Genomic DNA, 18,640 nt, shown 5'->3' with positions numbered 1-18,640 from the left:
AGAATCAGATAACCGCCTCGATTAATTGAACGAGCAATTTATCGACCTGTATATTATATCGCGTCGCAGCTCACGATATACTCGTCTATTAAATTAACTTTGAATCAAGGTAGCCGTTTATCACTTTAAATCATTATTATCCTGCATTGCCTAGAGATTCGATGAAAAAGTATAATATATATATAAAGTATCAACGTATTTTCAATGGGACTTCATCAACAATATATGTAACCTAAATGATCTTCTAAAATGTAGTTCCATTACAAAGTACATAATACTTAACGAAAATAACTCGCTATTATCAGTGTGTCATGAAATAATTAACTTATACTATACACCTTCAGAATTCACCTAGGATAGACCCTATCCTTTATCGCCTAGCATTTCAAATATCCGAACAAAATATCAACAAGTGCCTTCATCCTCGCGTAGTTAATAGAATAGTAAATTCCTTATCACTACCTGATGTGTTCCGCGAGTTTTATCCCTCCATAAAATTTACACCCCGCGAACGGTGTATCGAGCTCGAATACCGCGAGTAATAAAACGATTTCCTAATGCGATGTGCGCGGAGCAATAACGGATACAAAATTCACCGGCAACCCGCGGATCGCAGGAATTCTCGAAATGCCCGACCGATACAGATCGCCCGGAGAAAAGCGTTCATATCGCGGTGAATCTCGAGCCGCCGCACGCTTCCGAGTTTCTCCGGTCTGCGGTGCGCCCGAGAGAGAAGACAGATAGCTGGGAACGTTCCGCGGATTCCATCGAGCGAGTGCGGGTTGCGCATGCAATGTCTAGCGGTCGCGATCCTTGCGAATGGCACTCACCTCCGTTTCAGGTAGTTAACATTTGAGGTGAAGGACTGCCGAAAGCTGGAGAATGAAATGTTGCCGGGTGATGGAGCTGTACCACAATATTTGGCGCAACCGCCGCGGCCGGTAATCTTGCTGGTTAACGCAGACTTCGTCTTCCAAACGCGGGCCCCCGGTTTTCTGGTCTCGGTTCCTCAACGTTCGCGGTCGCGAACTTCTCACCAGCCCCTTTTCGGCAGAGACGAATCGCTCGGCAAGGGTTGCCCGATGGCTCGCTCGGATTCGCTCTCGTTCGATGATCCGCCGGTTCGATGTTTGCGTTTCTCTTTGTCTTTCAGTTGCGGAAGAAACTTCAACGTAAGATAATCCGAAAGGAAAGGATGAAATAAGAGAGGTGAGGAAGGAGAAACTAAACAATCCAAGTTGAAATCTGAAAGGAGAAAGACCAGACTTCGTTAATTTCTTCGCTTCAGTTTTAATTTCCGTCTGGATAATACTGTTTGCTATTCGCAGTGAATTGATTTAGCAAATGTTTCTCAAACATTAACGATAGGTTTAGATTTATTATACACGTAGTTTTATTATTTAGAGAAATTGATGTTCCTTCATTTAATCTAGGAAATTAGAGGTTTAAAAGTAGACAATTGCATATTTTTGTATCAATCAACGTCAACGTAAACGTTTATCTAATGATGTTTATAAAATTCAATATGCGTTGAATTAACACTTTCCGTAAACCTAGCGTCAAGACTACTTCGAAACGACTACTCGCACACAACGCATACTATTCCCACTCTGCTCGTGTTTAGCTTAACCACACGAATCTCTGTAATAGAATCACAAGCCCATTATAAGATTAAATTTCCTTTACGCGGAAATCTTGCCCTTAATATTCCCCCGACGTGACAGGGTTGAAACACCCCCAGCAGCAAAACGTTACTCCAGAACCGTGTCTCCGAGGCACCCTATTCTCTTTCATAAGCCCCCACGGCCGGCATTCAAGCCGACGAAAGATAGCAGCAAACATCTCTCACAAGAGGCGCCCTCCAGTCCATGATAAAAATGTCCCCGGCGTATTCTTTATGCACGCGAAATGAAGACCTCTCGCAGAAATTTAGCACGGGCAAAAGTGGAGCTTGATATCCCCAAGCTGATCGATAGCGGCGCAGCATGCCGGTGCACGCTGGAGGATTTTCGCGCGACCCGGCGTGTTTTTTCCTCGCTCGAGCACCGATTTCGGTCCCGGCCCCGATTATCGAACCGCGATAAAGAAAAACGATAACGAGAGGTTACCGGAACAAGAGCTAATTGTTTCCGTGAAACGTTCGCGGCCCGGGGCAGCAATTTGCACGCCCGAGAGCATTTTTCTAGTCGCATGCGGTTCACAGCTTTGCAATTTTTCTCCATCGACGGCACACGCGATCGCTTCGTGACTACAGGATCGTTCTGAGCCGACTAATGCGGAAGAAGTTATGCACGAATGAACTTCACGGAAAGTTCGCCCGGTTCAGAAGTTAAAAGCGAGTTAACGATTCCTCGGGAACTTGGAATTTCTTTCGCAGTCTCGTTATTGAAGGCGTTTTCTGAAGAGAGGAGCGGCGAACTTTAAATTAACGCGGTTCCACGCGGCGTGTCGCTCCTCGGCGAGCTGTCTCTGTTCAATTAATTTCGAAACCTCGAACTCGATTGAATTTCAAATGAGTTCCCACGAATTTCAACTTCCGCTGGAAGTTACTCGCGATTCCTCCCGTCGGCCGGCTCTTACGTAATTCTTCGCGACGAGCTTTTCTCGGCTCGTGGAACGTTTATCATAAGACCCGGCGCACGTCCGCAACGGCGTAAGCGATACCCGCGAAACTCGATACTGATCGATTAACGAAGATCGATGGTTATTTCTAATTTTAATAAAGCTCCGGCACTACAAACTGACGACAGCGATACACGAACGTGACGGGTAGGGGGTATTTAAATCAACTGTGACACACCCCTTTTTTTGAAATATTAAATTATTCAAATTCGACGAGTACACCCCGAATTCGATTAACATTCTTTGAAATGTAGACTTTATTTTTTTATTGATTTTGTACAATTCTTTTTTTTCCAATTTTCACGAACGAAGTCGAAAATGAAAACGAGTGAATAGATGTTAGTCGTGTGATAAAGTTACTAGACAAGCAAATCACCCACGCGTTCTACAGGGCGTTCGGCTTAGACTTTAGTAATAATCGATGATGGAAGAGTTACTAGGTGTTAGGAAAGGACAGGCGCAATGACCGCCCCAATGCTGCGCACACAGAAAACACTAGCCGCGATTTGTCGAATGTACTATAATAACGGTGGAACGAAAAACGTTTGAAATTATTCTTGCTTTCGATTAATGTAACGTAGAATACCTGTCATTTTGAACTGCTCCTATATATCCCCTTTCACTCCGTTCAAGTTTATCATTTATTTTGCATTATTTTTGAAGCAATCTGCTAACAAAATATCTCGAAGATAGTCAACGATGTACTATCCCGACGGAATCCGAGAATAACCATATGCAATTAGCCAATCACCACTAATGAATTTGCAACGTCTAATACGAAGGTATGAGGAATCCGAGCGGCACGAGAATAAAAATCCCAAAGCCGTAACGGTCACGTGAAAACGACATGCGAACCCGCGTGAAGCAATCACTCATCGTCGGTCGGTGTGCCGCGCAGGCTAGAGCCTCGTCTCCATCGATCAACATAGTGCCACTAACTTTCCATACTCCCGCGTAAATTTAAACCGAAACCGAGACTACAAGCGTGCCAGCAAGGAGAGATCACAATTGACCGGCGTACGGTTTTCACTCAACCGAGAAGCCCTCTCACGCCGTAAATCGCGAACAAGAATCAAACTTCACAAGCTTCTTAAGTTTATTCAATTAAAACGCCGTGGCGCGTACGGTGGGGTCGGAAGTCAACCGAAACTTATCCGTAAAACGTCCCGAATAATCGAAAATCAATCCCGTTCACTATCCCAGCAACGAAAGACATCAGAAGTCGGAGCAATAAAAGACACCAAGAGGCAAAGGTCCTACCACCATGAATGAAAAAGACCACCAAAAGGCATCCGAACGAAAATTCCTCCACAACAATGTTAAAGTACCTTGACCGTGCCCCTCGCCGCCATCAGATCCACCCATAAATCAGTGCCTCGAATACACTCGGATCGCAAGATCATAGTTTAAAGCTGGTACTCACCTGTGTCGCGTGCGTGTACTACCCACTAGTTTGCCGGTGAAGCAGTGAGCCTCAGCCGAGAATCGCGAGGGTGTTACCCGGAGGGTTCGCGGGTCGATAGGTCCGCGCGTGCGTCATCCTTATCATCCCCCACACGGGCTCCCCGCCGGCTAGCTAACGACAACGGAGAAAGGGAACGAGAGGGCGGCAGGGGAAGCGAGGAAAAGGGACGAGCCCCAGTGTTTCCCCGATATGCCTGGTCTCGGCCCTGGTGTTTGTACAGGGTTGACGTCGCTCGATGCGCGTCAAACACGCTCCACCTGCTGGCCGACTGAAGATGAAACGTCAGGTTACAACGCTATTGCCTCCCTGCATCGAGCCGGCTCCTGCCTGCCACTTCGCCCGGCCGGGTGGCGCGGCTGACTCAAACTATCCGTAGTCGTTTCGATAGGGTCGCTCGTAATCGGTAATGGTCCCTAGGCAGACTATTTTTATAGCCGAAGCCAGCCGTAAAGCCGGTTTTTTTTATTTTTCGACGGTGTAATAATTTTAATGGTCGGTGTTGTTCTAGCCAGCCATCCCGAGCACGCGTGAAAGAATTAATGCGACGACCCAGATATTCGCAGCAGCCTCCTCTGACGCCGAGCTTTTGTGGCTATGGAAATCATACTTTGAAATCTTTCGGGAGATAGAGTTCCTCATTGTCCGGTGGCTGTGCCAGTCTCACGCGCGCGAGCCGCTCCGCGCAGTTGGGAACCGCGGAAAAGGACGCGAAACGCGGAACGCCGTGGAAATCAAATTTCTTTGTCTCCGGCAGTCGGCCTTACGGAATTAAACCTGGGACCGGCACAATGAGATTAATATATACCGCGATTAATCCCTTCCCTGCATTTCCACGGCGTTGCTTTTAAGCGTGATTTTATGCGTTCCTTGTTTTTCTTTCTAATTGTTTTCCCCCGTTTTTTCTTGTTGGAGAAACGTGGCTGGCGAGCGTTTTCTGTCTGCTGTGTTCTGTGGGAAACTGGGTCAGCAACGTTTTTCCGGGATAAGATCGTTCAAAGGATGCGCGAGCCGGTGGAGTTTCATTAAGATTACGTTCCCCGAGTCTCACGTCAGTCGTACTCGCTTCTCCGCTCGTTACGTAAGAGAGGGTATGAATCACGAGTGACTCTTTTTCAACGTGAGTTACTTTTATTTTCACCGGCGTGCCACCGTCTTCCCTCGAGGACCATTCAATGACCACTCGACACCGGGCGGCTGGGACTCGGTTACCGGGAAAAATTATTCCGGTTCCCGAGAAATTTATATTCATACACTTATTATTCAGCAGGTTCTCGTTGAATTAATAAACGCGCTGAACCGCGTCCTTACGCGATATTTAATTTAGCTTCTTCGGTTCTATCTCGATCGATTTTAAATTGCATATCGATCCCTTGGATTATGATATCGCGTTCAATGGAATTACTCATCGTTAATAACTCGACAAAAAGATGGAGGTTTATGTTCGTCGCGAGAGTATGTTTATTTTAACGGTCGAATATTAATGGCAGAAAATTAATGTGTTATTCAAACTTATGAACAAATTCGTAGTGATTAAAATCAAATATTGGATTATAACGACTCTTCAGTTTAACGATGCTTCGATGTTGTACACTATTGTTATCTATTTGTAAAACTCAAGGTGATCTCGATTTCGACATAAGAAAAAACTGCTTTAAAAATATTTTTTACTGATATTTATTGTACACTCCATGCCCTGCAACTCTTGTTCTAAACTATTTTTTTCAGATGGCTGCAAGGGGTAAAAATCGTGCGTCGCGTTAAAGGCAACACCCTGCATATGTATTTTCCTTATTGTATGTACTTTCTTTTTCACCATTCTTTTACATGATGTTGCCATTAGTCAAGTCTTCCGTGACATCAGTGTAAATACACTGCAGGAATGCCGACATCCGGCATTTAAGTCATTGCTGCGTAAAGATATCGGTGCATCATTGTCATGAATGGTTCGCACGTCATCCATGAATGATCTTATAAGCTTCCTATTGTCTCCGACGTCCGCCATTGTCTGCATTGTGACAACTTAAGAGATGCATCGACAATACCTCCGCAAAGCATCGCGACTATCGACAATCCAGTAACTCCGCAATCTCCATTCAATCAATATCCGTTCAATCGTTTGTCTCTCATAATTATAAGCCTTTACCAAAGTACGCCAACTCCCACAATATCTTAAGAGGATCTCATTTCCTAACTAACTCACGAGACAACCTATCAGATTAATTGGGAAGAAACCGTGCAATAAATAAGTATAAACCTATACACTTCTAAATATACATATTTCATTACAACTTCCTTAAACACTAAAATTGCTCAATAACAATTCGAATAAAAACAAACAAATCTGTGCTTGAATTCAATTTTCCGTCTCCCGTAATCTCCCCGAAGATCCAGCCGTTTAAACCTTAAAGCGGATGAGTCGTCTTACGAGTCGATATCCACCCCCAGCTTCTCGCAGCAGCCCTTCCTGACCTAGTCGACTCAAAATTCGAATGAACCACGTTCCCGTGAATTCTAGCCGAACGTTCAATAAATCCGCAGAGCGACGCTTCGAGAGCTTTTCTCAATCGAGAAAACCGTGAAGGTTCGCGAATTAGGGTCACCGTCCAGCGGAGCGCACCTCGGGAACCATTCCGACGAACGTTCCGGAAGGTTCAGGGATCCATGAGATCCGTCGATAAGGCAGGCAACGCGGGCGAAAGGAAGCAGCGTGCACAGTGCTGACCTCGAGCAGCGGCGGCGCATACCGTGCAGTCCGGTGCTCATCGCTCGGCTCTTGGGTAGAGAGACTTGAATGCGTGGATCGCATACACATCGGATGAAAAGGGAATGGCCGCCGCGCGGCCACGATCTATCCCCACCCAAAATGCTGAACACCTGAGCGTCCCTGGGGGCAGTACAGGAGGAACAGTCATTATTGCGCCAGTATAACATTCGCCTCCAGTTCTCCACGACGAACGATCGAGTTTCCGCGAGATCGTCACGAGATTCCGGCCGAGAACGAACGACCTTCGCCGCGGCGACCGCCTGGAAAGTAAACCGCGTGGCCGCCAACGAAACGAGGCGTGTGTCGATCCCGTGCCGACCCGTGTTTCCATCGACGTGTACGATGCGACTATTCTCGTTAAGTAACGAAAATGTGACGTGAGGACACCCGGCGCCGCATTAGATCCATCAGAACCGCGGTACAGGCAACCCCCGGCTCGGTCGTACGTTGGCACGCAACTCCGCCGCCGAAAATGTCAGCTGGGACGAGCAATATTCACGCGTTCGCCAGTGCGCTTGTGTCGGTACTGTGCCTGGCCCTGGTGGCGCTCCGTGTCGGCGAGGTAAGTCCGTCACTGTCCAGGAGATTCTGCGTCTCGAACACCGCTACATGAGGACACGCTTCGCGGCGATTTCACCCGTGGCACCGTCTCACGTTGCCTCGGATTTGAGCTTGCGTTTGATATTTATTCGCCACGCTTTCGATTATTCTCGATCCCTGTTTGATGTTTTTCGTATGATCGGTCACTTTGAAGTAGTCGAGTAGTGAGTTAGGTTTGGATGTTCGATGCGATTAGGGTGACTTTAATGCATGCAGTCGGTGAATTAAATTTTTTGAAGTGTTTCAGTGTATTTGATTTATAGCTTCTCTTTTTTCTTCTTGTACTTTGACAGAATTTTCATACCTCGAACCAGTTTTAGAGAAACTTTGCAAGGTTGATTTAGTTTAAACAGATATTTATTTATTCTATTAAGAATTTTGATATATTAAAATTAATGTAGAAGTTTTTTCATCAAGAAAACTTTCTTACACTGTTTCCACTATGTTTTATATAGTCGAATATTTTATAAATGCATATTACTTGTTTCTCCTATGTTTGAAAAATTCCAAACAAATTAGTTCCGTTTCGAATGTAGTTATAAATATTAATTTTCATAAATGGAAAGTGAAATCCGAAGAATGAACTCACTCGATACAAATACTCGCGAATTCATGAATGAAGAGTGCGATGGACTATACGCGAGGTATTTCTAGGTCGATCGGCTAGATAATACGGTTAAACCGAAATGATTTTTAATTAAGATAATAGCGCGAGTAGTTGAACCATGGAAGAAGATATTAATGCTCGATGACGTTGATCCACTGTTGTGAACTATTAATTAGACACCTGTGGAAATCGACGTGCTCGCATCTCGAAGTAGATCATAGATTGTACTCGCTGGTATGCAAGTCTGATCCAATCGTACAGTTACACTCAAGCCGCTGTATACCCGTCATCTTCTATCATCCGGAGTGTAAGATCTTGGTTCGTAAACACGTCGGCATCGGAAACGAAACAAATCCAAAAAAAAAATCAGATAAAACTGTGCACGATATTTTCATCCGGGTGGAATGAAGAAGACGCGTGGAAATGTACGTTTGCCAATAATAAATCGCCGCGATCGGACGGCGAGTCTCCAGCTGACTCATTCATTCAGCGTACAAATACATGCTGGTCAGTTCTAAAACGGTGTCTGTTGATTCCATTCGTGGGATGGATGACTGTGGATTCTGAACATTGCACAAATTAGACCCGCAAAACGCTGCGAAAGTCTATGTAGTTACAGTATGAGGAAACTTTCGATCTTATTGCAGAGTTGATTTAACAAGTAACGACTCGACACTAATTTACGCTTTAAACCGTAAAGTAAACTTACAGGAAAATTACGAAGGCGTTCCTAACCGCTCTTGTTCAAGTTTTGACCAAATTCTGTATCTACTCAGGGTAGAAAATAGAATTAAATTGAATTTCTCTTTCTTCAAACTTCTTTACAAGAGAAAGTGTATTCGAATAAACCTTCAATCTATTTATAATATTAAGAACTGTATTACTCCCAAGAAAACGCAACGAAATTCGAAATTTAATTTGAAAATCTTCACATTCCAAAATTCCGAAGCCCAAGTCATATAGACTAACTCCATCCAAAGAATTCGCGGTAACACGGGAACGGTATCAATAAAATCGTCGAAATGATTCACCGTGAAAACTTCGCTGACGTCGTTACGTAACTCACCGACCGAGGAACGAAGAGCCGCGTGGAAAACGGTACGCTCGGGGAATCGTGAAATTACGCGCGGAAAGAAAGAATCGGCGAGGAATTCGCCTGGACCGCGAACGTAATACGATATTATACAGTAATATCGGGAAGGAGTTACGGTAACGGCCATAAACTTGCCGTTCCACATTGTTCGAGATCCACTAAAAGTGTTGGCCGTCGTTGCCATAAAAATTCAGATAGACCGTGCTCGCTTGCGCTCGCGCGTTGACTATCGGGCCCGGTCAACCTTGCCATTCCCGCGGCGAAGTAGTACCGGGGAATGCGTGTGCAGCGGGTGGGCCGCGTCGACTGCCCGCCGCGGCCGTGCTGTCGTTTCGCCCCGAAATATATTGAGCGACGAAAAGCGGCGGGCCCCTTCGGCTCTGCCTATTACCTGCAGGAATGCAGAGGAGCACTACAAAGCCATGCAGCGTGCTGCTGCAAGATCACTTGATGGCTAGGCTGAGGAATGTGGATCCGATTGGTCAGTTTTTATGTCATTTCTCATGCCAATTCTCTATTCATCAATATGGTTATATGTAACCAGTTAAAGCTTTAAAGAAAATACGCAGCGAGGAAGCCCTGTTGAACCCTGCGGTGTCTCGATAGACATCAAATCATCTGGAAACAGTACTGTTGAAAGATCACTTGATGTCTAGTATGAGGAATGTGGGTGCGACTGGTTACTTTTCATCTGTTCCTATCTCATTTTCGATGATAACTTGGTACTCGTCAATGAAGTTAGGCGTAACTAATGAAAACTATAAACAAAGATCCTCCTTGCTCCCGTGCCGTTCCGCTAGTCATCAAATCCTCATCCAACGGTACGCGCCAAATGTGCGGCGAATGCGTGAATCGCCACGCGCACGCGATACGCGAATTTATTCGGCGCGCCGACCAATTGCAGGAATTAGTACAACGCCGCCGCCCGTTGATTTAGGTAAATGTAGGAAACGAGAATCCGTCCCACTGCGCCCGTTCGTGATCTACCGGTTAACCCGGCGAGCGTTCGACATGCTGATGAAAAGAAATTGAGGTCGATGTTTGTGTAAACTTTGCACATTCGAATTCTAGTTCTTGAGTTTACAGTTGGTTTTGTGGAGTAATTGGTATGGGTTTAAACGTTGTGGGTAGGGTTTGCGAAGCGTGGAGATTGCGAAAAATTGTTGATTAAGGGTATTTGATATTTTTGTAAATGATTATTGTGATCGTAAGTTTTGAAAATTATGAGTAGATGTAGTAGTCGAATGGTTTTGAAAACGTAGATCGTTATTAATAGAATACGGATTTTCATGCGGGTTCCCGTTTGCATAGGTCATTTAATAAAAAGCAGAACCAAGGAAAACATTGATTTTGTTCGGTAAAGTATTCGTTATAGTAAAAACGCAGTGAGGACGTCATTAGGCTCCGTTAATGTCCACGTTTTTAGCGATGGATCGCATTTTCTAAAGAAACGAGGTCGTTCAAGATTACACCATAAGGCCCCGAGCATATGATGCAAGAGATCTAGAATTTGGTTTCGATATACGGTTGCCGATATTCCATTTTAGCCGGACTAAAAGCAGAAGCAAAGATCTCCGAGTGCCTTTCACATTTAATAAACAAGGACGCAATGATTACAAATTAACTAGCGTTCTTAATTCAGGAGCTACATTCGAGTCGTGTATAATGAAATTTACATTTAGAATTTCAAGTTCTGAATAGTTTAATAGATGTCCTTTCCACCAGGACCAGTTTCAAAGAGGTATGCATACATTATGCATACAGGGTGTCCTTAAATCATGTTAAAAGTAAAAGTCTGTTCATATATAATTCCCTGAATATCTCATGTTTAAAATACATACATTAAAGAATCTTCAGATCGTTTCATTAATATTTATGGTTAACATCATAAGACATTCTGTTGTGGACGAGAATCGTCGAAGAGCGGCTGAATTTATTATCATTAAGTCCTGCGCGCGGACACTTCAACGCAGACACATCACACCTACAAAATATTCTAAATCAGAGAGAATTTATAACATACGTCAATGATAATTAATTCAACGACACACTTATTCTTTGTGTAGCGCCTAATGAAAGGGACACACGGTACATACTAGGAAATACACGCAGTTCAAGTCACCAACGATACAATGATACGTACACAGCTTTAGGGACGCGCGCGTACGTGAACGCTGCTCCCCGCGGTCCGAACTTTTGCTTAATTAAAAAATCCGTTTAACAGGAAGCTGGCCTTGCCACATATAGGGCTATCTACGGCGTAAATCGTAGATAGGATTCAACTATATAAGTAGGGGCCCGTGTCGTCCGCGGGCACGAATTTTTTTCCGCGCGCACAATTACGCGCGTCGGGATCGGGGAAAAAGCGTATTGCATGCGCGCCGCGCAGTTATCGAAACCGTCGATATGCTCTGGAAAGCTTCGGTTTACATTTGAAAGAGGCTTGCGCAAGCTCGCCGAGAATTTTAATGGCGTTCACCGGGTACCGAGGTGAGGCCTCCCGGGTGAATTAATTGCAAACGCTTGTACAGACTTGTCAAGAATTTTAATTGTCTTCTTTCGCCGATACCTGTAATTGGGGGCAATACGGGGATCCTCTAATAGTAGGTGGCCTTATTAAGTGCGCGGTCCCGCATACATCAATTTAATGTTTCTTTATTAATATTGATGAGACCCGATCGTGTCATCGCCTGGGAACCCGAGGTGACACGGGATAGCGATCAGTTGAACCGTTGTACAATTATTTTGTGCTTCGGTCTCGATATTTCGCAAGCGAAAGCGTCGCCATTTTCGATAATGTGTCGTAAACATTCGATCCTCGATTAAAAAACGAATGGTTGACTCGGTTAATGGATGTCGATTGAATTTTAATTATTTTTCGAATGTCCGAAACAAATATTTTTATATCACAGCCTTCTCTGTTATTGAATATTTGCACAATGTATTCCATTCGCACGATTTTTCAAATGACAACTTAAATGAAAAAATGAATGCGCATTGTATTTTTACAAACGGTTGGCATGCAGAGATCGGAATTTCATATGAAGCATATTTCGTTGGTCGTTTTTAAAACATATATCGTGTATGATACGAATTGCTGTTCAAAACTGAATCTTCTCGTAACCCGATGAAATGACCGCAGTAATCCTAAGATTAGCTCGTAATTAATACATTCGATTCTTCTTTTCAAACATTCCTCGATTGCTAGCAGTTATTTAGCGATTAACGCAATAATGCTCAGTGGAAGAGTAGCCGCGATCTACTTGTTTAATTATTCATCCGTAGCGTATTGACGCAATGGAAAGGAGGGGACGGAAGAAAAATCCGCTCCTTCATCCTTGCACGCATCTGTATGTGCGCGGAGCACATACCATTCGACGTCCTCGAGTGCCGGCAGTCTCGCTCAGAAAATCTCATGCGTCTCGTATATCTCATTTCTCAACTAAACGGGGGAATTTACATTTTCCGCGAGAATTCCATCGAGTACGTTCCGCAGGAAAGCGGGACCGCGTGCCCGGCGTTGCCAAAGAAATCGGCGGAATTTTAAACGTGTCGCGTACACCGTGCGCAGCGCATTCATTCCGCCTTTGTAATCCTCTTATATCGAATATTTTTCAAGGACGACGCACTGTGACCACGAACAGGTTATGAGTGCACCGGACAGTGATCGAACGTACACGCAAAAACCGCCGCTTCTGAGCCATTAATGGAACTGTTCCGAGCGCAATTAATATTTCGTATTCCCGGCGTTCGCGCGTTTGCACGCCCGAACACCATCGATTACGATTCCTGCGCGCCATCGCGGATCGGAGAATTTTATTTCTATGGTCTGCCGATTGCGCGATGCGACGCGCAATTAATTTCTGCTTAAATTGTCCGGTTGGTCGATCGTGAAGTATTCCGAGTAACTGCAGAACGCTTCCAGATATTTCAGTCCGACTCGATCCGCCGGTTGCGATCCTGAACTACAACTATAAATTTCCAAATTTCGAAGTGTTCTCACGTTCGTACGCTTCGTCCGATACGCTGCGAAGATAAGTCGGCAGAACGATTCGTAAAATGCACTGCGAACAGTTGTGAAATGAAACTCTTCGTATAACATCGACTTCGAATACGTTCGATGGAATATACATAATGGTGCAACAACCGCTAATCTGACGGTCCATTTTTCAAACATAAATCGAACGCGTTTCAAAAAACGATGCCTACCTAATTATGAATAATTGCAGGCTGTAAAAAGGAATGATATAACACGGGAATTACGGTATGGTTCGGAACGAGCCATTAGCCTTCCGATTTTACAATTACCGATACCATAAAGTAGCATTCGTTAAATCTCGACGAACCGACTTCTGACATTTTTACAAGAACATCAATGACAAGCCACTTTCACTCGATACATCCGGTGTCCAAGAAAAATATTCCCAGCGCGAACTATACGTAAGCGGACTCTAGAAACGAAACTCTCTTGCCGGTATCAAAGTACACCGTTCCGAGATGACTCTCTCCGTAAATAGAAAAATGGGGCCGGAGCGTTCGTGCGGGTCCCCGGGGGCAAGTACGTCGCCGTATAAAGGAGTCCCCGCAAAAATGGTCAGAACCGTTGCATACTTTTCCTCTCATCGGCCTGCCCATTTCGGGCGAACGACCACGGACCAGATCGTTCGGCCTACGCCGCGCGGCTACACAGCCTACGTTCGGCCGCCGTGATAATATGTCTTTTCTTCGAGATTGCGAAACAGTCGACGCCGAGAGAGGCTGCGAGCGCCGTGAATATCGGCGATCCACCCAACGCGGCCATAAGCGGTCCACATGGCCGGCGTGTCATACACTGTATCTACATTGCGAGAGAATCAACCGTGCGAGTGCGCAGCACTCCTCAGCCGCGAGAGGGCCGCGACACGGAAGCATAACGCACGGGTATTGTCCGATTTCAATCCCACGTTAGGCTGGAAATCGCGTTCCATCGCCGCGTATAAAATCCCTGGTTTATTGTGATAAGAACAGGATAGTCTCATGTCGGCTGTTTTGCAACGAGATTGCATATTTCCTGGTTTATGCCCATGCGACGCGCCCTATTGGACCCCGCTTTATGGAATTAGAAACGGTTGAAGGCGGGTCCGCGTCGTCGCTGAAGAATTGGCCGGGAAAGGAAACACGCTGACGTTCGTATGAGGTTCGATTGAGTGGATAAACTGTCTGGGCCGTGTGAATACGAATTCGCGTTTATAACGAAGGTGTGTAATGCAGTATTTAAATAAAAAGTCGATTACACGTAAATAAAGTCAAAATTAATGGTGCATGATAATTAAAGCTTGTATTTGTATTAAGCTAAGACCTCGAAATATGTTTTCAAAGAACAACAGATAGCTTTTGTAAATTTTCTATGTAAATGAAATAGAAGTTTCGACTCTGCGGGACCATTTCTTAGAAAGACTCTGATCTCGAATGTATTGGAAACACGAGTTCGAACTCGATGGAAATAGTCCCGGCGCGAGACGATTAAAAGTCCGATATATTGAATAGAGGAAATTCATCGCGCGCAGTTATCCAGCGCACCGAGGTTTTATATTAACAATTAAATCGAGCAACACGCGAGAGATCGCTTACGAAATACCTCGTCGGCTCGCTATTAAAACATTTGAAAATATTCTAATTCGATAAAGTTACGAACCTTTTTACCGCGCACAAGAAAATCATTAAAGACAAGCTAGCAGAAATAATGCGCGGCCGCTTGAGTGTTAAAACCGTTTTAAACTCGCGCAGACACGCGCGTCCGCGCCCGCGAATGCCAGCGTTGGAAGAGCGGAGAGAGAAAAAAAAGTCGAGTTAACGCGAGCTGTGTGTTTATGCATTTATTTTTCGGATCTGCATTGGTAAATCCTCGAACGATCTGACCGCTGGGAATCACGCATCGCTTCAGCGTTACGTGTTCGCGCCGTTGGTATCGGAGCGAACGGAAACGGCGCTAATGATGACGCGCTCCAACAGCCTGCATACTATGCGCGTCGCACGTACGTACAATACGCGATTTCACCGCTATTCCCGCTTTCATTATTTCCCGGCTATCAAGATGTTACTAAACGTCATTGAAAGTGAATATATTTAAACAATATAACCGCGGCCCCGCCGCGCCGCATACCCCGTGATGCGCGTAACGAAACGACCCTTTTCATGTATCATCATCGCGCGAAATTTCAGTCGCGGCAAACAACGCTTTCTAATTTGGAAGATTGACGTTTAGATGCATCGCGATAACGTAATACCACGTCTTTCTCGTTCTCGTAAAAGTTCTCAGCGCCGGCAGACGACGACGTTACCAGCGCACCACTCCGTCTTTCGCCGAGGCAACACTGGAGCTCCTTGACGCGACGCTACGACTTTTATTGCACGTCTCGGTCCGCGATGCACCGCACAAAGGAAACTGAATTTATGGCTTCGTATTTACGCCATTGATCTTCTTTGAATATTTATTTTGCGGGGTTTTTTCGGCGGCGGCTCGTTGAGCCCGATGACCATGAATCCGTGCTGTGGCATCTCTTTTTTCGTTACCGACCTTTCTGAATTCGAGAGGTCGATTTGTTATACGATTGAGACGTATCGATAAATAAATCGGCATTTCCGTTTGTATTATATTGCGGCCCTGTCAAGAAAGATTATTCGCTGGTGATAAATCTGTGCTGTTTTTTTTTGCGAAATTGAAGATCGTTTAAAAATAACCTAAAATCAAGTAAATGATAGTTTCTCATTGTTCAGATATCAGAAATTTTCTCTCTGATTTCCAAATATTTTTGTAGTTGTCAATTTAAGATCTACTAAACACGAAACTGAAGTGAACAAGTTCCTTTTCTGTTTAAGTTGATTTATATCATTCTGAACCTTCGACTGAATAGACAGTTTTCCTTTAATTACAGTCCGTGCAATAATCTATCAAATTAGGAGTAGAAGCTAATCCAAAATACAGAATCCAATTCAATAAAAAAGCATCAATAAACTTTTTAAACTAAACCAACATCCAACAAACTTCCTTTAATTTCCAACGCACCACGACACATCGTTTAACGATACTCGTCACGTATCGATTCTCTATCAACTGCGAATCTCCGAGAACCTCTCCGAACCGAATGCCGCAGGGGAGCCAACGAACAGTCCCGAATTCCGCGTGACAAGGAAAGGAAAACCGCACGTTTACTATTTGAACAGTCGTCGAACGATCGTGTCAGCGTCAATGAACGGTTCTTCTCGGTTCCCAGCCAGGCAACGTTCGAGCGTCGATCCTCTTGGTCCGCGGTTTTGCCAGTCGCGCTGGCTTTCAGATAGGATTCACGGACGTTTACATCTTTACGACAATGCCATTTCGTACGAATCGAAGTGCGTTGCCAGCGGACCTGACGGCGCACGTACGCTCCGCGCAGCGTACGCTACAAAGGGGAGAAACCGAGTACTGCACACGAAGCGTGAAGAACGTACCTCTTCGCCGATTTGGTCCCGACGTCGCCTTCGGGAGAACCGCGGATATAAATCACGATCTCCACTGACGCAGCTGATTTGCCGGCTGCCGTGGGCAAACCTATATGAGTTCTGCAGCCTCGTCGAGTGTTTAAAGTTCCCGCGAGGTTGCTGGCGTGCACAGACGGATGGAAAAAAAGAACGAAGACAGAGGAAGGATAACGTAGAACCGGGTAATAAAAACATCGAAATCGACCGGAGCCTCCTCCGGACTCCTTACTATTAACGAGACCGAAATTCTGTGGCAACGACTGCGAGATTTATCTTATTATGTATTGTTTAAGTGTCGTTACAGGTCCCAGGGCTGACGAAATACCGTTACGCAATAATATCAAGGATATCGGGGCTAGCGGTACATCGACTGATAACACGCGAGATTTAAAGCGATTGCATCGCGTATGTTACGGGTTAGAAGACAGCCGATAATGCGTGTATCAATATTGTAGGCATAAAGTAAATTTGCGGAGGAAATTAGCGAAGTACTGGATACTATGCTCCGACTGCAACTTAATGCTTAAGAATCGTTGTTAATGGAAGATTTACCAACGTTATCTCTGGATAAATAAAGAAGACAAGAAATTGAATAGATGCTAAACGAATATAAAGTTTACTCATCTGTTCCAGTTAACAGGTCCAGATTCCTGGATATTCGCAGAAGGTCACTTCCGAGCCTCCTTCTCGGTATATTCTCGGGTCGAAGCATTCCTCAATGATTCCGTTCTCTCGTTCACCTGGAAATCGATTTTATTCAACGATCGGTGTTTTACCGTTTTCCACGAAACGAGGCAGAACGGCACGGTGCATCTGCGTGGCATCACGCTCCTGTTTTAACGTGCCGTTTCACCACGCAAGTGTTTCGTTTTTGCCTGCGGTTTCATTTAATAAACATCCGTCAGTCGTATCGCGTAGCTTCGAAGAAAAACGTCGAACGACGCGGCGGAGGGAGACGCCTGCCGATCGAAACGGAACCGCGTTCCCATGGTGTTCGGAGTCCTCCATTGAGTTTCCTGTTTACCAGGATCCCGGTAATCGAATCGTTCAACCCGTGTATCGTAATATATATATATATATATTTTATAGTATATATATATATATACATACTGCGCATGCGTGTGTGTCTATGTACTGTGGCACAAGCAGCGCGCGGAATCGGTCGCGATGTCGGAACAATAAAGGGGCACCGTGTGTCGCCGCTAGGAACCGTAATGATGTCGTTTCGGCGGAGATAAACGGCACACTCGAGAAAACAGCATCGACGGGGATTTCGTTCGGTCGCCGTACGTACGTACTCATTATCCATCCGATGCGAACGTACGAACGGAATTATTGAAATGTTCCTTGGTGCTTCGTTCTGCCTCATGTGGCCGGCTGCCATTACCGCTGCGTCCGGATACTACGCATTAGGCTCGCGCGTGACACGGTGTTATTGTGAAGGCGTAAGTTCGCATGAATTAGAAACGCTACCGCCAGGCATCGGTAATAATGGTGCTACGAGGGGGCCAAGGAAACACAATCGAAATAAAATGTAACAGGGGGTAGCAGTTTACAATCGTATTTATTTACTTATCCGCGTTTTATGGTGTTAATATTCTTCTGTTTCGGCGTGGCCACTCTGAAATGGTCGGAGGTATCGCGATACTCGAATCGAATTTCGTTTTCGTTCGGTTAACGTTTCCTCTTTCGTCGAAGAAAAGTAATTGTTTCGTGGGAACGCAGCACCATTTTGCGCTGAAACGATCAAGTTCTTTTTATTAAAAATATGTAATATCACATTTATATTCAAAGAATAAAGTACCGTATTCAGGGGGGAAATAAATTCTGAAGAGAATATCTCTTCGTTCCTCGAAGACTAAAAGGGTTCAAACAAAAAGATAACTTGGCAACAATATCTCGCTAACAAAGAAAGAAGCAAAACTATCTAGCAATGAACCGCTTCTTCATTACACGTCGCGCCGGCCGTAATAAATTACACTTTCAATC

The 18,640-nt window shown here is 44.9% G+C and overlaps 2 protein-coding genes across 3 annotated transcripts in view; one reads left to right on the top strand and one right to left on the bottom strand.

Moving 5' to 3' along the window:
* Syn (synapsin) overlaps nucleotides 1-4,175 on the bottom strand; it is a 56,399-nt gene extending 52,224 nt beyond the window's left edge. For both annotated transcript variants that reach the window (XM_031985531.2, XM_031985530.2), the window contains exons 1-2: nucleotides 4,046-4,175; nucleotides 831-1,245 (exon numbers count right to left, since the gene is read on the bottom strand). The gene's annotated coding sequence lies outside the window, so the exon portion shown is untranslated. The remainder of the gene's footprint in view (nucleotides 1-830; nucleotides 1,246-4,045) is intronic.
* Nucleotides 4,176-6,991: 2,816 nt separating this feature from the next.
* Nucleotides 6,992-18,640, top strand: part of LOC116430816 (cuticlin-6) — a 28,568-nt gene continuing 16,919 nt past the window's right edge. The window contains exon 1 of the mRNA XM_031985419.2: nucleotides 6,992-7,413. Coding sequence (XP_031841279.1) covers nucleotides 7,324-7,413 — 90 coding nt within the window. The 5' untranslated portion in view covers nucleotides 6,992-7,323. The remainder of the gene's footprint in view (nucleotides 7,414-18,640) is intronic.

This window comes from Nomia melanderi, chromosome 5, assembly GCF_051020985.1.
Source record: "Nomia melanderi isolate GNS246 chromosome 5, iyNomMela1, whole genome shotgun sequence".
Classification (NCBI taxonomy): Eukaryota; Metazoa; Arthropoda; class Insecta; order Hymenoptera; family Halictidae; genus Nomia; species Nomia melanderi.
Note: the sequence above shows the minus strand (reverse complement) of the source record. Positions and strands in the feature narration are given on the sequence as shown.